The sequence below is a fragment of the Neopelma chrysocephalum genome, unplaced genomic scaffold, assembly GCF_003984885.1.
Source record: "Neopelma chrysocephalum unplaced genomic scaffold, ASM398488v2 Primary Assembly neopelma1_26, whole genome shotgun sequence".
Taxonomy (NCBI): domain Eukaryota; kingdom Metazoa; phylum Chordata; class Aves; order Passeriformes; family Pipridae; genus Neopelma; species Neopelma chrysocephalum.
The window spans coordinates 30,149,238-30,171,928 of NW_020897695.1; the positions used below are offsets into that span (position 1 = coordinate 30,149,238).

Sequence of the window (22,691 nt, forward strand, 5' to 3'; positions counted from 1 at the left end):
TTGCAGATAGTGCATACCCTAGCAGTTTCTGCCTTTTTGCCTGACTCTTTAAAAAAAAAAAAAGTCATCTTGTTACTTCTGTTAGAAGGATTTGGCAATTTTCCAGAACAGATTTTATAAATAGACTAAGTCCATGCCCTGGCTTTTTATGTTTGTTATGAAAACATACTAAAATGCTATATTTACATTTGTTTTATCTTGAGGCAGAATTTTAATCTTCCTATTGCATAATCATTTTTGACCTTTTAAAAATCAGTCTGACCAATTTTTATCTCTTTTAAAAAATCCGAATAAAAACTGCTTTTCTACAAGAAACTCTTGGCCAAAAGCACATATTTTAGTTTTAAGAGTCTCTTTGCAAGATGAGTGTTTAAATTAGAAGTCACTGAATGATCCTAACATGATTTTCCGTGTTAACCAAGGGGAAAATACATAGGACAATAGATTAAATTGGCCTACAGTACTGCTGTATTGACATTTAAGTCATTACACATGAGCATGTGTAGCTGGGTAACCTTTTTAACTGGTCTCTGTGATCCACTGCAGATAATGCTTAGTTTTAAGGGGCAAGAATCGGCATCTGATAGATTTGGATCCTTACAATAGGGTTTCTTTTTTGTAATTGAACTGCTCGCTGTTTGATCATCGGAGAGATTAGGTATTGTTACTAAGTCCTGTGAGGAAAACTTCCATAGAATATGAGAAGAGAAACAGTGGTTCTTGGACTACAGAAGTTAGGAAAAGGGTTAGAGGGTTCTTATTGATGGCAGGGTTTTATGCTTAGATTTGAAGTATGATGATCAAATGCACAAAAGTAATTTAAAGTGCGAATTAATTACTTATGCGAATGCCTGAAGACAAGGTGAAGTAACTGCTGCGTTTTACTTTGCAGTTCAGTGGCCAAATTTCATCTTTGACTCAGTCACATCAGGGAACATCCTGACTCATGAAGTTGTCTCTTTCTATTTGTGCTGCAGTAATGACTCAGGCCTCCCTTTAGATTACTATTATGGGTTTGTTTGTTTTCAGAAGGGAATTCCAGAACTCCTTTCACTCTTGTGGACTAGGTGTTGTCTCAGTATCGAGTCCTCTCTCAGGCCATTTGATGTGTTTTGCATTAAGCTGGAGGAAAGGGAGAGAGGTGAGGTTACTGTGCTAACCTGGTTTTATCCTTCTGGAATATTTGCAGCAATAGACATTTTGGGAAGATGTCTTAGATTAGATTACAACATATCTGTAGATTAGATTGCTTTGTGATTTTGAATTGCAGAGAGTTCAAGATGTTCTTGATTCCCAAAAGCCAAAAGAAAATGATCCTTCTTCTTCCTCACCTCAGGACTTCTCTCTAGGGAATTTGGGTGTTTCTGATAACAGAGCCTGTGGCTATTGCTCTACATTGACATGCATGGATTGTCTCACTAAGGAGATCAGCTATTGGAAGACCAGGCAAAGAAACTCTTGACCCAGGCAAAGTTTTATTGAAAAGGTGGTTTTGAGATTTTTCCCACCTTTTGTGCTCCCAAAGCAGAAAGCTAAACCAGAATCTATATCGTTAACTCATCCACAGTCAGTTTATCATGGCAAAATGTGGAAAATGCACTGCAGCTTAGGTGTGTTTGTGGCCATATAAAGCTGTAAAAAAACAATGTTAAATGTCTACACCATGATGTTCCCAAATGTGCAGAAAAAGGAACTTGGATGAAATCCCAATGTGTTAAGTGGTTTTACAGGACACTGTTCCAGGTCTGCAAGCCCACTGAGCACAATATTGAACCTCATTCAATTTCTGCCTAGCTGGAACTCTTTACTGAAGTGATTTTAAGTGATCTTTTTATTAGAGCAGGCTCTGATAGCTTGTCTCTCTAATAGAGCTACATTTTCTATTTGTAGTTTCTGAGCTTCCTCTACTGAGATGCAGAACTGTAGTCTTAGTTTAGGCAGGTAATCTAATACTGTTTATTTGCTCCTTAAGGCTTGTAAGTAGTAATGATCTTCATTGAGTATTAGAAGTCCATCCCATGGTAAAACTTCTGTGCATATTGTGTTGCTGTCTGCCAAATAGTCATCTCACCAAATTCTTTATATTGAGTTTTTGTGGTGCTGTTTCATTACTGTTGGCAGAAATGTTTGTTAGTGTTACTGCCTGGAGAAGAGTGGAGTTAGTTATTAGGTTTTGGCTGTGTTTTGAAATCTGCATTAAGGGATAGAGTAAGGAGTATTTAGTATAGTATTATACAGATAGAAAAGAAGTATTGTGGTGTGCAACTCTCAAGATTTCACAAAAGTATTCCTGCTGATGAAGCTTTTTTACCGTTCTGATTTAGGATCTACAGAAACGGTAGAGACTAATTACACGGTCACAGATATGTCCTGCTTTAAAAGAAATGTCTTGTAGCCAGAGGATCCTAATTTCTCTTTTTATGTGCTTCTGCAGGTGTTTGCCTTTGATCACTGCTTCTGGTCCATGGATGAATCAAACACCACAAAATATGCAGGTAAATTATTTTCAATACATTGGACAGTGTAAATAATTTGAGAACATATGAGAGTTTGGGCCTCTGTTTTGTGGAGTTGGTTGGGGCTTTTTTTCTGCATTTTGTACTGTGATGCTCAATTGACTTCTTCACAGAAGCAGGCATCTAATTTTTACAGGATTGATTCATCTGAGTGCAAGCCCCTCAGCTGAGAAGGAATGCAAGTTTTAAAGTACCCGGTACAGCGTTCAGGAGGGATGCTTTTACATCTAAGCTGTAGTGTTCTTTTTTTATCACCTGGAAGAGCCTTTTGTGGTGATTGTTTCTGCTACTTAAAATTTCATTTCTGCATCAGAAATTTCTTCTGATTGGTGCTAGTGATGAACCTATGTGTTTTCGGTGCTCTGCGTCTCTGTGCGTGAGAGGGGAAAAAAGCCTGTTCTCCTCAGACAGTGTGGTTATTTCAGGTCTTTTAAGTCATTCATAGTCTGATCATTCATTCCTACTGTGTTTTAAGCAATCAGCTTTGTGACTCCTTCCTTCGGAAAGCTGGATAATCCATGCAAGATTGTAGTTTTCTCATAACTGGATTTGTGTGTTAGCATATTCATATTTTATAAGAGGACTTCTTTTGGTGGAGAGGGCTCTGAACGCTGCGATCTCAAAGCTGGGGTTCATGGAAAGGAAAAAACCCAGCATTCAGCTTAGGTATTCATATTATGAAGTTTTGTGGCCCATAAGATCTTGAAGGTTGATAGGTTTAATTACCTCAAAGTTTGACATCAGAGGTCTCATAAATGAACTGTCATATATGTGTGTTAAAATATATCTCTGACTGCTGTAGCCTCTGGTGTGAAATCCCAAATCTTAAGGATTGCACTTGATCATGGATTCCACTACATTTCTTAATTGCCTGAGCAAAGAGAAGCTTCTTCAGGGAAAAAAGTTCTGCATCACTTCATCTTTCAAGAGCTGTGTTTGCACTGAACAGGTGCACTGTACAGTAGTTCAGGCTACTAGAGCCATTGGAGCACACATCACCTCCTTATGTGCCTACACACCCCTGTTTCCTTTTAAAGGAAGGAGGTGATGGTGTGCACCCAGATCTTGGCCCTATGTGCCTCTAGTGTGCACGTGGGAGCTGCACCTATTGGGTAAGCCATGGTGTTAACCCACTTGCAGAGAAGAGAGAGAGCAGAGAAACACCCCTAACTGGTTTCTGTCTCGGTTTAACCCATCTCCAGATGGATTCAGTGGGGTTTTACATCTGTTTATTTTTAATTTGAGTCAAAACAAGTTCTCTCGAGCCTGTTTCAGAAGCTGTGATTGAATTTGTCTTATCTGAAGTTTTATTATCTGTATATAGAACAACCTCTTGTTGGGCTAGTCTCTGGAAAGCTGTGGCTCACATCTCTTCCATTTTTCTTATTGTCCAAAAAGTGTTTTTTTGCCTATTCCAGTTAACGTTCCTGTGTGGAAAAAAAGAAAACCAAAACAGGGTTTTTTTGTTGGGTTTGGGGTTTTTCGTTGTTTTGTTGGGTTGTTTTTGTTTTCTTGGGGGAGAGGCTTTGGTATTGGTGGTTTTTTTCCCTTTTCAGAAATATGCTAAGAATGTGAGTTAAAAGACTCACATACAAAAAACAATGCTTTCACTGATTTTTGTTGTTGTTGCTGTTGTTGTATGGTCTTGAAGCTAACTTGTGACTTCCAGACCTCATGTTCTAGCACATAATGAATTTGACACAATATCAAAATAAAAGTAATTTAAAAAATATCACCAAAGTGTTTCAGACCTAAGTTACTGGATTGTTGGCTTGTTCACCTGCTTGTGCATGAACTGATATTATCCTATACTTCAGTAGTATTTCTTGGTTTAGAGCCAACAAACCAAATGCTGAAATGACAATATTTCAGTTTTTATATATTAGTAATATTAAGGCTGCCCAAGTCTATTTCACAGCTTGGCCTAAGCTACTGTGCATTTTTATAAACAAACAAAAAAATCTATAATAATTGGTTTTGGTTGGGGTTTCTGATGATTTCTTTGCTTTGTGGAACAAACCCCAATTGTCCTTGCAAATATACATGTTGTCTACATCCAGAGATTGTACTAAAGACTATTACAGAATTAAAAACCTTAAAGAGTCCAAACAAGCCATCTGACCACCTGAGTTTTTGAGCTAAACTGTAACCTCTTGGATGCTGTACTACAGAAGGGTAGCTAAGTGTATTAAACATTCCCTGCCCAAAGTAACTCTCTGTGGATGTGTTAAGTTTACATTGACAAGAGCAGGGATTAGTTGCACAATTAAAAAGAAACATGTATAAAGCTTGAAAGCTAAGTCCAGAGTGCTTGAAAATGTAAGTTGCATGAGCTTCAGGCTTAAGTAAAATTCTTAAAATAAAAAAGGTATGTGCAACAAATTTAATTACTTGAAAAACACTTTTACCTGTCTCACAGAAATACAGTGGAAGATGTGACAGTGAAAGGTTTAACAAGAGATTCTCAAGTACTAGGCTACCCTATTGGTCATTGCTCTCTGTGCAAAACCAAAGCATGTTCATCTTGCATTATGTTGAAAACATACATTGTTGGGTATATCGTACTATATTAAAGATTGACACATGTGACATCAGAAAACACACAGAATGCACCACAGACAACATGTGCCTGAGTCCTGTGTTGACTTATGTGGCTAACTCTTCCATGTTGTTATTTTTTTTTTAAATGCCAACAAACCCAAAGTTTATCCGCTCCTGGTAATGCACATTTATTACAGGATCCATAAAACTATCACACATGATTGGGCTAGTTTTATTTTTGACTTTGTTCATTTATCTGCAGTAGTACCAGCACTTATTAATATTGTTAATATCAATAATTATCTTGCTCAAGAGTGAGATTCTTGTTTGGATAAACTTAATTACATGGGTAATTGGTAACAATTCTCAGGCTGCGGGGAAGCTAGGCTAACCCTGAGATGGGATTAGACATCTCTTTCTTTTACCCTCAACTTATTCTGTAAGATATCATCAGCTTCTTTGGCTGAACATAAGGTTTATTTGGTTGTACTAATTTTCTTTCTGTACTCATGTTCAGGAAGTACAAGTTTGAAAGTACTTACCTTATCTCTCCAGCAATTGAAAACATGGGAATTGTTGCTGTTAGTAACAGAATTGCTTTTTCAGCAATTTTTTTTTCCACTTAAGTGGAAACTAAACTAAAATGATCCAACAATATATCTGACAGAAATAGTGCAGGCAACCTTCATATGATGAAAAGCGTCCTGAGGGCACCTTTGCAGCTGTCCTTGCAGGACTATCTGATAAAGACAGCAAGGAGTCTGGAGCACAGAATAGGAGTAAGCTCTTTACGAGACCTTTGTGGAAGTGATACTCTGATTTCAGATACAACTGGGGATGGAGGCTCTTTAACAACTTGATATCCTATGTTAGAGATTGCAGAATCATAGAATCACGAAATGGTTTGGATTGATGTGACCTTAAAGACCATCTAGTTTCAACCCCTTTGCCTTCAACAGGGACACCTTCCACTAGACCAGGTTGCTCAGAGCCCCATCTAGCCTGGCCTGGAACACTTCGAGGGATGGGGCATCCACAGCTTCTCTGGGCCACCTGTGCCAGTGTCTCACCACCCTCACAGTAAAAAACTTCTTCCTAATATCCCATCTAAGCTTTCAGTGTAAAGCCATTACCCCTTGAACTCTCACCATATGCACTTGTAAAAAGTCCCTCTCCAGCTTTTATGTGGGCCTCCTTCAGATGCTGGAAGGCTATAAGGTCTCCCTGGATCCTTCTCTTTTCCAGACTGAACTACCCCAGTTTCCAGCCTGTATTTGTACTTGGGATTGCCTTGACCCAGGTGCAGGATCTCGCACTTGGCTTAGTTGAAATTCATGAGGTGTACAGGGGCCCACTACTCAAGCCTGTAGAGGCTCCTCTGCATGGCACCCCTTCCCTCCAGGGTGTCTAAGACACCACATGGCTCGATGTCATCAGCAAATTTGCTGAGGGTGCACTCAGTCCCACTGTCCACATTGCCAACGAAGATCTTGAACAGCACCAGCCCCAATACCAACTGGCATAGCCCCCTTTGAATTTCAAAACTCTGTCTGAATTGCTCTTAAGCCTGAAAACTAAGTGTTTATAACCTGTGTTAAGTGGGGGTTTTATTGGGGGGGTGTTTTTGTTTGATTTGGCTTTCTATTTTTGTTTCTTTGTTGTTTTTTTTTTTTTTTTTTTTTAATCCAACCAGGTAGCAGGTAGAGGGAAGATTACTCTGAATACTGATGCTGTGTGTTTCTGAACAGTTTGGGGCTGTCATTCCAAGCAAGGAATGGTTACAAATCTCTGGGTTTGTGCTGATCATCATGTGCTAACTTCTGCACCTTTTTTCTGATGATTTAATTCTGAAAGACATAATTGGGTATTTGGTGAGAATACAGACCTCTTATTCTAAAGGAGTGAAAAAGAAGTCAATGAAATAGGTTTTGAGGAGGGAGAGGAATGTGGTTAAAGGACAGAATGAATTTGCCTTGATCTGTAAGAGGGATGAGCTTTGTGTATAGGCTATAGTAGAAGTGTTTTGAGAGTAAGCAAAATAGCTTATTACCATTTGTTCTTGACTTGAATGGTCAGGAGTCAGTTCATGTATAAAGGACACACCTGCTTGCCTTGAGCTCACAGAGACAAATAACTGCTCGGCATTTTGGTTGTTAAGAGGAGGATATTGAGAAATTCTCAGCGATGAGAACAAAGAATTCATTTTACAAGCCTGGACAACAGTAAGAGCCTATTGAAGTCTGTGATGAAGTGGATTTTTAAAAAGAAGAAAAGAAACCCTTCAGTTTGGGAAGGATTCAAGAGATGGCATAAATAACTACTTTAGCACTTAGGCAGGCCCATTCCAAGGACCCCACACTGTATCAACTTGCCCGTGGATTTTTCATAAACTTCCTAACCTGCATCATGTTAGGCCTGACATCTCAGCTCTGTTTCTGCAGCCTACATTGTCCTTAAAGGCCAAACACCCGGCTTTGAGCTAAGCTTTAATTGAATAAGAAATATGTATGCTTTCAGCACTTTCAGCTGCTGTATTTAAAAGGAAGCAAACCTAGCAATTGGCTTAAAGAACTGCAAGGTTCTACCCTCATGAGAGATTGTGAGTTGTGGAATTTGAGCATGGACTCCCTGACAGCCTTGGGTGTGCTTTCCCCAGCCTGACTGACTCCATGTCTGTCAGTCACCTAAGGCTTGCCAGTCTTCTGAGCAGAAGATGGGAGAGGGGATGGATGTTTGTGGCCTTTAGTTGCCTCTGTAAAAGGTTATATGGTCTTCGCCAGCTGGAAGATTGGGAATCCCCATCTCAAAGACAAGAAGGGTTGGTGTAGGGGAAATTCTTCTGTTAACTAATTTTTTTTTCCGTATTTCTCCGTTTTGCTGAAAATTAAGTCAGAATCAAGTGAAATCCCCCTCTAACCTTTTTAAACACTAGTCTGTGGAAGAAAAGTCCTGTAAATAAGGAAAAGTATGCATTGCAGGCAGTATAGGTTTATTTAACAAAACAAAATTGCAGCAATGTAGATTATGGATTTGCATTATTTCTTTTGACAGTAAGTGCACATGGACATAATTCTGTATATTACAGATTTTGTAATCTGTTGGCAAACCCACTAATAAAATTCAGGGGGAAAACAGTGAGGTTTTGTACTGAAAAATATCAAAATCTCATGGATGATAAACTGTTGCCCTCAACAGTACACTGCATTAGCAAATTAATAAAATATCCATATTTGAACTTTAGCATTTTCTGTTCTTTTCTGTGAGTGCACTTAAAACCAATCTTATTTTATTCCATGATAATTCAGCTGGATACTATAAACAACAGTCTATAATGACCCATTTGTCTATGTTGGTCTATGTTCTTAAACTATGTAATAAAAATATAATTTTAAAATTATATATCAGTGTCTAATTGACTTTCAGTTTGTGTTGACAGTTTGAAAATTAAATTTCTTCTGAAAAATAAATCCAGCTTTGCCTATGAGATTCAAACTGTGTTCCTTCCCCACTAAGGAGTTCAGTAACTTATGCTTATTATAAGCATATATAGTTTTATAACATTTTGGTATCTGCTTTTTTTCCTTATGAATTATGGTCGAGGTTACTGGTTTATTGCTTGTTTTTTCCTCTTCTGACAAATGGTTTTATTCTCCACTCACAATCATTGTGTACTCTTTTTTTTCTCATAATAATTATACTCAGCTTCAGTCTTTGCTTGATTTTGTGTTCTTGCTCAGCAAGTTAGTACGTGGCCTCTTTGATGCTTGCTAACTGCAAAATGGGCCCTCAGGAGCAGATTAGAAAGCAAATTTTTCTGTATTGTACATTCTTAATAAAATCTTTTGTTGATATATTTTCTTTATTCATCAGTAGTTTAACATTCTTTGTAGCTATTTCCAGGTTATTGAACAGTGCTCTTTCAACATAGGTATTATAAAATGACCAAGTGATTCCTACTTGAATGAAAAGTGACTGAATGTGCATGGGGAAGGAAATGGAATTATTCCAGAGGACAGCAGATTCTTCTCTGTTTTTAATTCCTGTATTCAGTAGGATTAACTGTGTTAATCCAAGACCAGTGACACTGGAATTTTAGAAATTCAACTGAAAAGATACACAAAGACCATTGTGTATGGTCTTTGAAATTAGGTATAGTTAAAGGAAAATAGAAGTAATGTACTTTCTTGTCCTATTTACATGCCTGTAAAATATTCTGCAGTCATTCCAGAGGTTGTTCTGCAGGAATTTTCTGGGCTACCAATTACTTGAGGATCATGGAGTATAGATATCCTCATGACATGTATAACTGTATAGCTAGATTATTTTTTATGCCAGTATATTCCGTTTTGAGAACTACAGAAGTCACTGTTGCATCCACTGTAAAACAGAATTTCTTGTTACTGACAAGTGCTGAAACTCCCATACCCAAATGAGAGATGCAGCTGATTTTAGCTGTTCAGAAAGTCACCAGCAGTGAATGCAAGTTTTAAATGCAAACACCAGAAGGTGAATAAATACTGTTCTTCGCTCAGCTCTGCTTGTTTTGGGTGTACACACAGCTGGTGTAATTCTCTGATCAGAACTCAAAGCAGACAACCCATTGACCCTCTTTGTGACGTACAGACTCTGGGTTTTCCTATTAAAAAAAACAAACAAAACCCAAAAAACAAACCAAACAACCCCAACCAACCACTATCTGAAATCCTCCTGGCACAGGGAGACAATTTTTAGACTATGAATTTCTGCAGCTGACATTTCAAACTATGGATTTGGCGAAACAAATCCTCAAACAGCTCTGTTGAAGTCTGACAGCCTCCTAATGTGCATTTCCTCACGGAATGTCATTGGAATGCTTTTATCTTGGTTCCACTATCACCTTGCCATGGGGCGAATTACAGCAGCTTATGGTGAAACTTGAGGCCAGTTCCCAAGAGAACAACTGCTAATATTCCTAGCAAGATATCTGTTGTGCCTCTAATGTCCCAGTTCACTAATGGGTTTCACTGCAGTTCTGTTACAGTACTCTCTTGGGCATAGTTTGTGATTAAATAATGCATATTACTTGCAAAAACTACACTTAAAAATAAAAAATTTAGACATCTATGTTATTTTCTAAGCTTTCAACTTATAACACCTTTTGAAGAACTGCTCCCTTCACAAGACAATCAACAATATATTTTAACATGGGAAGCTGTTACACTGTGTTCAGGCAACAGTTTTGAATTTGTCACTCAGTTGTGCGTGAAATCACTTGTTCATTCATCAGTGCTCTCAATAGAAAAAAAGTAATGTGCAAACCTTTTTTTATTCATGTTTTCAGTCAATTTTAGTATGTTATTCGATTTAAAATATACAAACCCAATTATTTTCTAGGTCAAGAAGTGGTGTTCAAGTGCCTTGGAGAAGGAATTCTTGAAAAGGCCTTTCAGGGATATAATGCTTGTATTTTTGCCTATGGACAGACAGGTGAGTGTCCTGTGCTAAAGGGAAGAACACTTCATGCATATGGGAAGTGAGAAGAACAAAACATAAATATTAAGATAGATAACATTTCAAAATTGTATTATGAAATATCATAATATTACATATCAAGCATTTGGCACAGCCATTGACAATGTAAAGTTCTTAAAAGCAGCTCTGTCAATATGATCCTAGTTGCTACGTGTTGGGGTCACTTTCAAAGCCTGAAAGCAGTAGTTCCTACTGAAGGCTCATTCAGTCTTTTGTGTTCGAGTGTGTTCCAAGGGGTCCCCAGTAATGTTCCTGCTGAAAGAAACCTTTAAGATAATTTCTCTTTTTGTTTGCCTGTGCCTTGTAGTCCAAAGAGAAAGCTATCTGTCTGGAATAGCATGTCATGTTGTTCTGATATGTGCTTCTGGAGGAATAAAAAGAGGATTAAAACATGTGCTTCTTGAACAAATAAGTAATTCAGAAATTACACTCAAAACATTTTCTTCTCCTTTTTTTTTCCTTTAGGTTCAGGAAAATCTTTTTCAATGATGGGCAATGCAGAGCAGCTGGGTCTGATCCCACGGCTCTGTTGTGCTTTATTTCAGAGAATCTCTGTGGAAGAAAATGAATCTCATACTTTTAAAGTAGAAGTGTCCTATATGGAAATCTACAATGAAAAAGTCAGAGATCTGCTTGACCCAAAAGGGTGAGTAACTTCACTCTCCCCCACAGCCTTCCTTATTTTTGTCTAAAACTGTAAAAATAGAAATCAGTTTTGCAAGTCCCTGAGAAGGTTTTTTGAGACTGTATGTTTATATGACTTCTCTAGAGAGGATTAGATACTAAACACCAGAAAGAAGAAAATATTCATGTAAAGCTTGTATATACTGTTGTGGATGAGTTCAAACATTAGGCTATCATCCTAATAATGCAAACAAATGCTGTATGAGGTGGTTTACCACCAGCAAAACTGCATATGAGTAAATTCTGGAGTATTTCTGCCACATGATCCAAACAGTATTTGGGTAATAATTTTCATCAATTATAAGGAATTTGAAGCTTATTTACTTGGTTTTCATGCTGAACTCTTTGAATGTAGAAGGGTGACACTTCAGAATATACTCAGGCATTCTTTCTTCTGTTTTGTCTACACAGAAATACTGGTTATCTGACTTGGAGATCTATATAAGAGGTAGTTTGATAGGATTTTTTCAGCTGAGCATTGATATATGTGGTATATATTTGGATTTTTGAACATAATTGCAGAAGGTGAAGAGGTATGCAAATTAGTTAAAAAGGTAGATTTGAGACTTACTTGATATGTGTCAATAAAGTGTAGAAAATGCAAGACGAAGCTTTAGCAAATTGCTGAGGGGAAGATTTTTAGTTTCCTTTCTTTTCTCCTCATTCTTTTTGCCAAATAAGGCATTTCAGGTTTTGTTACAGTTGCAAATACCAGGGTGGGAGGATGCATTAAAAATAATTCACGTATATAGAGTAAAAATGGTTAGATTGGTTTGAGTCTTTATTGTTACATTGAGTTACAAATTCTGGAATACTTTCTTCCTCTTGTTACAATAAAAAGGACATAAATTGACTTCTGCTATATAAAAGATATCTATTCCATATGAAAATTTTTGGATATCCATGGTAATTAGTAGATTGTACATAAAGTCTATTTTATTTCATAGGAGTCGGCAGTCCCTCAAGGTTCGAGAGCACAAAGTGTTGGGACCATATGTCGATGGCCTGTCTCAGCTGGCTGTTACAAACTTTGAGGTAAATCTAAACCCGTGACAAGTTTATAAATAACACCTAGGTACACAAGCAAGAAGAATCTTATAAGAGATGTCTATCCAGATATTTTGGTTCTTGAGTGATTATGGTCTCTGACAATTGCAAAGGTCTGTAATGCTTTGAGAGAATTTATTCCATGTAGAAGCACTGGTTTTGCCTTTATGTTAAGTTAAAAATATAATAGTGGTATCTTATTCTTTTGCAGTTTTCAATGCACATGGTTTATGCCACAAACACAATCTTTTCTTGACATGTGAAATATGAGGCTTCTAAAATAAGAATATTAGTCTTCCAGCATGAATTTCTTTGATTTTATTGTTGAATACTACCTTCTATTTTATATAGGTGTGTATATAGGTAATTCATAACTTAAATCACAACAACATCTGAGTCCACTTGATTTACCAAAAATTTATTTATTGAAATAAATCAGTATTGTAGAAGCCAATGAACTACTACAGCCCCAATGGAAATAAGCAGAGCAGTGCAGTTTGGAAATGTTTTTAAAAAAATGTTCATTCTTTATGTAGTATTATGTGGGAACCATTTTGCTTTTTTATGGGGGTTTTTATTTTTCAGAAGCATCCGTGTATATTATAGAGTTATAAAAACTGCTTTTGCAGCTTTTATGGCAAATTGCTTACTTTGAAAGCACACCTTCTTTGTTCAAATTCTACTAAGTATTGTTCATACTTAGTTTTTGGCTGATGACTTCTGAAACTGTTTTGGAAGACTCAGCAAGCACATGTAGCAGTCTTGGCATAGTCGTCTTTGTTTTACACATGTGAGAAGGTACAGGCTCAAGCAAGCTAACTTGAGCAAATTAAGTGAAGATAGTATTAGTTCAGTAAAGAGATGCCCTGTGTTCACTGTAAGTAGATCTGTGTTGGCTTGATTACTGCCATTAAACAATATGATTTGTGATGTGGACGCTACCAATGTATTTCAGCAGCAGATAAGGAGAAGGTGAATTGACTGTAGTTGCTGGGCTTTTAAGTGCTGCATTTAAAACAGAGATATGATTTAATGTTGTTCTGTGGACTTAACATACCCTCTGTACCACCTCAAATACATCTTAAAATGTGCAAAGAATTTTCTCATTGGTTCTACCTTCCCTTCTTCTCTCACATGTACACACCCTTCCATCTAGATGGGAATTTTGTTCAGCAAGCACAATACTTGCTTTTATCCTAACATCACTTTTTACTCTTTTTGCTCTAGGATATTGAGTCACTGATGTCGGAGGGAAACAAATCACGAACAGTTGCTGCAACCAACATGAATGAAGAAAGCAGCCGCTCTCATGCTGTATTCAATATTATAGTGACTCAGACACTTTATGACCTGCAGTCTGGTGTATGTATTTCTGTTGATTCATTTATGAACTTATGGTGGATTCTTCTTTTTCCTTTCTCTTGTACATACATTATCTGTTTAGCTGTGCTTTGACCTTGTGCTTGATGCCATGGGGCCCAGTAATCAAGATCGAGAGAGCCCTGGGAGAGTGAGGAAGCACACCAGCTAAAACAAACATTTGGATCACTTTTTAAGATTATATTGCCACCTTGAAACCTTTCTAGGTCTTAACTGTTGCTGGAGTTGGTATGTTTTAGTGCCCTATTCTGCCAGTAAGGTTACTGATGTTACCACAAAGCTGATTCTGGTTCCTTAGTGCCTCAGGCCTTTACTATAAAATATATGGGTGACTTTTAAAGAGCTATAAAAACTCGTGACAATTCCTTCTCCTCTCATAACTTGAACTTGTTACTTTAATCCATGTTATTATAAAGAGCAGTGTTTCACGGTGGCAGTGTTAGTGCTTTTTGCCGGTGTTTCTTAGCTGTTGTTCTCCCATGTCCTATTTGCGCAGAATTCTGGAGAGAAGGTCAGCAAGGTCAGCCTGGTGGATTTGGCTGGGAGTGAGAGAGTGTCCAAAACAGGAGCTGCAGGAGAACGCCTCAAGGAAGGCAGCAACATAAACAAGTAAGACATGGGTATACACAGGATGCAAAGCCTAGTCTTGAAGAAATCACTGTTGTTTCCTTGGCCTCCTCTCTTGATGTGCTAGTCACAAGTCAGCTCAAATGAGCTTCATCAGAAGCAGTTCAATATGGCTCTTTCAGCTGCTCTGTGCTGAGCAGCTGAAACACCATGTGTTTCCTGACATTGGCATAGAGATCCTGATTCATACTTGATTCAGACAAGGGCTATATGAATTTTATCTGGAAAAAGTGACAGCAGTGCTCTTTAATTAAGCATATACCTTTTGTGACTCATTTATACACCCTGTCCCCAGGCTCATGTGTTTGTCTCATCATGTGCTCAAGGAAGAATGCAAAGTTGCAGCGTTGAATGGCTTTGTTCCAACATGAATTAAAATATATAAGGGTGTAATAATGTACAGTTTAAGAAAGTCGGATCAGAATGAAACTGTGTTGGTTTAGGATTGCCTTGGGCATTTTTGCTCAAGCAATGACAAGTTTCAAAGGATTTTTTTAACCGTAATTACTGTGTTTTTGTCCAAAAGCAAGAATTTAGGACACTATTACTGCTGTCTTAAATATACTAATCTTCTGGGAAAGAAAGAGTCTAACTGTTGCATTAAAAGCTACTGCTTTTTCAATTTAATTTTAAAATGTTACAAAATATTTTGGTATTTAAGTTAACAATGACGGCACAAAGTTGCGTGAACAGCATTCATACTTACAATGATTTAAATTTACCTCTTGTTGAGTTTGAACATGTTTGCTCTTCCTAGCTTAATTTCTCATCTGCTTTGCATTTAATGCATCATAGTGGTAGCCACAACTGGTGTAGTCCCAGTGAAACAAAATTATGTGGCTCTGTTTGCCTAATGGCAAATATTGTAACCTTACCCCCCCCCGGTTACTAGTTAAATTCAGATTGGTTTTACTAGAAATTCTATTTGTATTTTGCATAAACAAAGATGAAATTAAGTGTTTCTTTCTAAGTCTTGTGAAAGAGTTCAAATGCCAACCCTCCCAACAGCTATTAACAAATTGCAAGTGTAGCTATAGAAACAGAAAGACTTTCAGCGGTTTTTTTCCTATTAGGATGTTTATTCAGTGTTAAACTTGTATGGTATCAATGCAGCTGGGAAGGCTTGTTTTGCCCATGCTGAACCCCTTTGACATTACAGGACTTCAAATAAAAGCACCGAACCTTTATAGAAAAGAAAATATTTTAGAAAAAAAAACTGGACAGCTCTACATTTTCTATTCAATTAAATTCTTATATGCTACAAGAATATAATAGCTTATATGCTATTACTTAGTCCATTTAAGCATTCTCTATGAAATACCTTTTGGAACTGATAGGTGAAAGAAAATTCCTTGTGCTGTGCTTGGTGTCTTTTGTTAGATTTTTGCTGTTCAGGCTTTAATGAATGACTTTTTAAGCCTCAGAATTGATGGACATGTTTTATCAGACTAGTTCTTCAGAAAACATTGTGTGCGATCTTCTTTGGGGTGTGATGCCCCTTACTTATTAGGGAAAGATAATAATCTTTTCTGGAGTGATACTATATACTTAAACCATATACCCTACTATGTCAACCTCTTTTCTTATTATTTTTCTTTTATAAAAAAACCAGTAACATGTATTGGTAGCATGTGTTATGTTTAATGAGATCAAAATGGAGCTGCTGGCAAGTAAATTTGCTGTTTGTGCTGTGTTTTGTTGTCTTTAAGAAGAATGTGGAAATAATGTCCCTGTTTATTTACAAAGCAGGGAAAATTTACACTCAACTGTGTGTACCAAAATTGCATAGTGCAACATTTCACCAATCTCTGCAAGTGTCTGTGCCGTTTGTTTCTGATGAAAACTGGCTAGAGCTGTGGTAGATGCCACCTTGGTCCCACAGCTTCTCCTGTTGAAAATACTCTTTCCTATCTTGGGGACAGCATGTTGCAGAGCAGGGGTGATGGATTGCTCTCCCACTTACTGGCAATGAAGAAGGTGAAGGGCCTTGGGGGGAAGCTGTATGAGGAATGGCTGAGGGCACTTGGTCTGTTCAGCCTGGAGAAGAGGAGACTGAGGGGAGACCTCATTGCAGTTACAACTTCCTTGTGAGGGGCGGAGGAGGGGCAGACACTGATCTCTTCTCTGTGGTGACCAGTGACAGGACCCAAGGGAATGGCCTGAAATTGTGTCAGGGGAGATTTAGGCTGGATATTAGAAAAAGGTTCTTCACCCATGGGGTGATTGGGCACTGGAACAGGCTCCCCAGGGAAGTGGTCCCAGCACCAAGCCTAACAGAATTCAAGAAGTGTTAGTTTCAGGCACATGGTGTGACTCTTGGGCATGGTCCTGTGCGGGTCAAGGGTTGGATTCAATGATCCTTGTGAGTCCTTTCCAGCTCAGCATGTTCTGTGAAACAACAGAGATGTGTCATTTTGTGTCAACATTTTCATAAAGTTGTAACGGCGATTACTTCTGTTTTTTTCTCAGAGATGACACAGAATTGACTTAGTGAAGGAGGTTTTTGGGAGACTTGCCATACCTCATAGAAAAGCTGGATGTGCATGTTCCTCTGCAGATGTGCTGGTTCCCATACCCAGCATAGAAAACGAGGTGCTTAACAACTCTTTGTGGTGTAGTCAAAGAATTTCTAGAACATAGTAGTAGGAGGAAGCAGAATAAACAAGCTGTCAGTTAGTGGCTACAAAAAAATACTTTCTCTGAGCAGTCTGCAGTTTTAACTCTGATTAGTAAAATCATAGCTGTTGCCATTTTAACTTGAGAATGCAAAAGGAAGATGTTAAATGTAGGCAGGGGCAAGGAATGGGCTGGGACAGGTCTGGCTCCAAGCTGCTTTGAGGGAGGTTTTTTTGTATTCAGAGTTAACAAATAGAAAAGTGGATTCTGCTCATTGAAGAATTCGGTTGTAAATTGTACAAAAGTAGTTTGAACGAGTGTCATTTAGGGACAGAGATGTTCCCCTGCAGTGAGGAAGCACCGCTTCCCTTTGAATGCTGCTGACTCAGGCCTGTGGTGGGAGTGTGCAAGCTTCCCACTGCCTGCTAGCAAGGGCAGCCTGGTCATGCCTGAAGCATAGGGACAAGGAGAACAGTGTGTAGAAATGGCACTTTTCTGTAATCTTGCACCATACAAGTCCACTCTGCTGCTTCTGAACTGTCTCAGTCTGCTGTGCACTGTGGGCTTAGGCCTTCTGGTTGATTCATTATATATAAGTAGCGTGAGATAGCATCAAAGTAATGACAGATCTCTGATGCATCATTTAGCATGAAGCAAAGCAGCCTATGAGTCCTGTAATTATTTTGTTGGGCAGCCATTTCTTTTTGCTGCTTTCCTTAAAGTCTTTAAACAGCTTTGTATTTTGAAATCTCAAGCAGAGTGCATAAATGATTCCAATTTGGCTTTTATTGCGGATGTTAACAGTTAGTCTTAACATAAAATCACGATTTATAAGGAGGAGTAATATTTTAATGTTTTTTAATCCATGTTAATAAAACTGTAGCTGATAATTTCCTGTTCATTAAAATGCAGTGCCCGTAACTCAAATTGGTATTGCAGCCCTGCTGTGAAATAGTTTTCAGTCATAGGTCCTTTTGAAATCCCTGTTCTTCCTATTTCTCTTCTGACTTCTGACAGTCCATTTCTTCCCCCACCCTCAGAGTTTGGCTTTGGTTTTCACATTTCCCTTATGCAAAGAGGGAAAGAGGAATCAGAGGAAAACAGTCCAGAGTAGTTTTTTAATTTATGCCCCTTGGAGGTGGACTCCATTGGGAGTATGATAGTTTTGCTAGATGAGGTTGCTACAGAGCAGCATGGAGCATCTATGTTTGCAAACCTACTGTTTGCTCTCGCATGTTTAGCAAGCTGTCATCTCTGTGGAGAGAAGAGACTGGAGACGAGCTAATTCTCCTTTTCCTATCTTTTCCCCACAAACTTTCAGAGGTTATTAGGCTTTTCTTTAGGTCACAAAACTAAAACTATTTGTCATTTTCTTTTCGTGAATTTCTCAGAGATGAGTTGGAAAGTTATCCTATAGACAAATCTACCGAATAGAGTGCTCTCTTAGGAGATCAGATTACCTAGCCTCCCCTTAAATTTCTTTTTCTTTTAATTATCCTCTCAGGTCTGTGCTATCTTTATATGCAATTAGGGACATCTTCAGTGACACATGTAATGGTTTTTCTTACCTTAGCCTTGGATATGTTCCTTGAAATATTCTTCTGCAACATTTTTGTCATTTTATAAATGTTATTTCTGAACCATTGGCAGTTTCAAGCAGCACTATGGCTCTGTTATAAAAAATATGCAAATGCTGCCTATTAACTAAAATAGTACTGCCTTTTTGAAAAGAAAATGCAAGTGGATGTAGTGGAACAATACAATTAAAGATTTATTTGACTATCTAATTGCGATGCTGATGAAGTTTTCTTTGGTAGTTTATAGAGAGTAGCCAGATATTTGAGCATGAGTATGACAGACCAGTATACTCTTGGGCTTCAGCAATGTCTGTTTTAAAACCCTTTGGGCGTCTGTTTAATGTTCTCAGGCTTCTCAACCAGCTCATTATCTTAAACATACTCACCCCAGGAGCCCTGATGTCACTTAAAATTTACACAGGATTGTATAAGAATTGGATAATATAACACACATCTGCTTTGCACAGATTACTAATATAGTTACCCCTGTTGGTAGAAGTTGTATATGTACCAAAATGAACAAGTTAGCTATTTTTTTTACAGTTCTAAAGTGTTATTTGGTATGTAGCTTTCTGCTAAGCAATTTGGGGCTTTTGTCTTTTACACTTGTGCAGCACTTTTGTATCTGGGAGATTGTTTGGTCTGTTTCTCCCACAAGAAGACAGTGAGGCTCTACTTTAATTATAAGCCAACCCATCTGTCAAGGGACCTCCTAATCAGTCTTTTCTGATGAGCAGCCTTCTATTGTTGTGTGACAGCTGGCTGGTCACTGGTTCACCAGGGCAGACTAGTTATCCTGGGCCATAGCTGGATTTGTTTTGAGGATGCCTCTTTTTGGCTAGAGAATTCTTCAGTTTTAGTCTCCATTTGAGTCAGTGTTCTTAAAACATTGTTCCCAGAGACAGAAGTTCTTGTGCTTCCAGCGCTGACTTGTAGGAGTGTCATGAGATAGTGTCCAAAGCAGAAAGATTTTTATCCGCTGAGAAAAGGTAGGTGTCTAAGCAAAGGCAGTGGTCCTCCATGTACTGAAACAGTCTGTCTTACACTTTTCAAACTATTTAAATATTTCAACGTAGTCTCAGTCTTTCTGGAACATGGTCTTGGTACCAAATGAGATGAAACACCATAGATACCATTTTTTTCTTCCAAATATGTAACTTTAATGAAATACATTGCCTTGTTTGGAGCAGGGCAACAAGCTGGCTGATCTCTTGTAGTCATTTGCAACTTAAATTATTCTATGATATTTTATAATTGGATGTGAAGTTCTGCAGAGCAATCCCTTTTTCTGTGTTTTAGTAAATCTACATTTGGAATATGTGTTAAACCTGTTCTGCTGTTTTGCATTTATAGATCACTTTCAACACTGGGCTTGGTTATATCATCACTTGCTGACCAAGCAGCAGGGAAGGGGAAAAATAAGTTTGTGCCTTACAGAGACTCTGTACTCACTTGGCTTCTCAAGGTAATTTATATTTTCCGTTCACCATGTTCACAAGATGTCAGCTTACTAGTTTGTAGGAGCATTGTAGTATACCCCTGTGTACACGGACTTCTCATCCTTTGAGTGAAGGAACTCTCCTAGCCATAAGTTATTCAATGTAATATGGACTGCTACATGTATCTTATGTTAATTCTGTGTAAAATCTTATTTGACTATTTTCGGTTGTAATGGAATCAAAGGTGGTAGAGGTGGCTGGGAATGTTTTTGGAACATACTAATTAATTTATACTCAGAGTACTTTTTGGTGCCTAAATAGTAAGCTTTAAGTATTTTAAGTCTCTTTGTAAAGACATTGTATAGTATCAGAACCATTTTTAACCCTCAAACTTTCTGTGGCTGCACTACAGGATAACTTGGGAGGAAACAGCCAAACTGCCATGATAGCCACAATTAGTCCAGCAGCAGACAACTATGAAGAAACACTTTCAACTCTGAGATATGCAGACAGAGCCAAAAGGATAGTTAATCACGCTGTGGTGAATGAAGATCCAAATGCTAGGGTCATCAGAGAATTACGTGAAGAAGTTGAAAAACTGAAAGAACAGCTTTCACAAGCTGAGGTAATGTTATTCACAGTACAACATAAACTGAGTTCCCCAAGCAAATGTCAAATTCTGTTTGGAAGACTAGTTTTCTTATGAAATGAGAGAAAGTCTTGCAGCCATTCTTTTTTCTTTTTTTTTTAAATAATTATGCTTGTTTCCTCAATCCAACATAATTTGTGCTTACTTTTAATAACTTTTAAATGAGGACAGCATTGTACTCATGGTGACCCTTGTCAGACCAGGCAGTTCTTGAAGAACTTCAGGTCAAACAATAATTGATGCAGCACAGAGAAGGGCTAGTGTACAACTTCATTGTGTAGACTTATTAAGAGATTTTTTTTTTGCATTGGTGGACTATATATGATGCCAAATGGAAAAGTGTGAAAAGGCATAAATCTGGTATTGGGCCACAAAATATATGGGACATATCTCTCTGACATTTGTGAAAATCTATTAAAAATTGTCATAAGTGCAACACTGAAAACCATCAACAGTTTACTTCACTGCCTTGATATTTAACACTGTGTGATTGATGCTTATCTTAGATTTATACTTCTAATTGAAGAGTAAAGTATTCGGGCAGGATAGTTTACCTGGTGATATTTGGACAAATTAGACACTTAACAGGTAGGAAAATATTTTTGATCTGTTCAGGCAGGACACAAAATACTGGTGGAAAAAGAACAGGAGTGTGGTTGAAGGTAAATTTGTGTGGTGTTTAAGCTTCATGTTCTTCTAAGGAGCAGTGTTCCTCATATGAACAGTTCCTTACAGACTGAAATGGGAAAATCTGCTATGAGAAAAAGGAGCCGATTGCTTTATTTGTAAATAAAAAACTGTTCTATTTCCTTATTTTACATCAGAAAATATTATTGTAGCATGTTGTTAATTATGTTGGCAGCTGAACACAATCAGTAGGAAGGTGTCCAAAGTCTTACTAATTATTTTTTTAAGTGTTTTCTCATCTACCTTCTGTTAAAAACAGTTATATAGAGTTATAGGCCAGCCTGTTGAATTGTTACTTGGCACTGGATGTATTCAAGCCCTTTGCTTCTGTTTCCTGTTGTGAAATGAGAAGCCTGTGTTAGCTCCAGAGCATGCCTTCCTTTGAAGGTAATCAACAGGGTCAGTCTGAAAGCTTTAATGCAACTCTAGGAGCACTTACAAAACCGAGATAGAATGGAAGGCTAAATGTCAGGAGGAATTTGTATTTGAAGCTACAGTTGGAAGAAAGACTTTGCAGTTGAACTTCAGATAGCTAGGACTTAAAAGTTTTTAAATACTCACATATACAGACACTGAAGTATGAGTGGCCAGGCACAGGGATTTTTTTTCATTCCATTAGCCTCTGGAGCTATGTTGATCTATAGCTATTTCAGATCTGGACCCATTGCAGTTGTTTCTGTCCTCTTCCTTTGCAAGTGACCTATTTCTACATCTTATACTATGAAAAACCTGGGAATAGAGTAGAAATCTATACTTATTGCATTTGATGTTATGTTGATGTCTTCGGTTTTTTTGTGCAAGCATTGGGAAGAATAGCTGAGGGTTTTAGCTAATTTCTATCTTTTAGGCCATGAAGGCACCAGAACTGAAGGAAAAATTGGAAGAGTCTGAAAAACTAATAAAAGAGCTAACAGTCACCTGGGAAGAAAAACTAAGGAAAACAGAAGAAATTGCACAGGTATTTCAGAAATTTCGAGGAGGAAAGCCAGATAATGATACAGTGCAAGTCAGCTGAATTTCATGAGCTTTAGTTGTCTGTTTATTAGCTGTTTTCCCCACCAACTATATAAAGTTCTTCTGAATTTTTGTCTTTTCCCCTTGTTTCAAGGGGGCAGATTGGTTTGTTTGTTTATTGAAGTATTTTAAGTCTAAATTTCATTAGAATAAATCTAGCTGTGTCATGATATCATTGATAAGAGCTAATATTTGATTTTAGAGTAAAGCATCAAAATATATTTGAGCAGCTTATTTATTTATTAAGACCACAGTGGGATCTTGGATGTGTTTCCCTTGAAGTGACTAAGAAAGTGAAGGATTACAAATGGATCAGAACTGCGGGTCATATTTGTTGCTTTTGCTTTTAGTGATTTTTTAACTGGAGAACAAAGTATGTACATGTAGTTACTAGTGTTTGTTT

At 37.7% G+C, this 22,691-nt stretch overlaps 1 protein-coding gene across 6 annotated transcripts in view; it reads left to right on the forward strand.

Annotated features, from left to right (window-relative positions):
- Positions 1–22,691, forward strand: part of KIF13A (kinesin family member 13A) — a 109,004-nt gene that overhangs the window by 45,026 nt on the left and 41,287 nt on the right. For all 6 annotated transcript variants that reach the window (XM_027676065.1, XM_027676066.1, XM_027676067.1 and 3 more), the window contains exons 4-12: positions 2,435–2,495; positions 10,431–10,523; positions 11,034–11,214; positions 12,200–12,287; positions 13,527–13,661; positions 14,176–14,288; positions 19,853–19,964; positions 20,351–20,563; positions 22,122–22,232. In XM_027676065.1, coding sequence (XP_027531866.1) covers positions 2,435–2,495; positions 10,431–10,523; positions 11,034–11,214; positions 12,200–12,287; positions 13,527–13,661; positions 14,176–14,288; positions 19,853–19,964; positions 20,351–20,563; positions 22,122–22,232 — 1,107 coding nt within the window. The remainder of the gene's footprint in view (positions 1–2,434; positions 2,496–10,430; positions 10,524–11,033; positions 11,215–12,199; positions 12,288–13,526; positions 13,662–14,175; positions 14,289–19,852; positions 19,965–20,350; positions 20,564–22,121; positions 22,233–22,691) is intronic.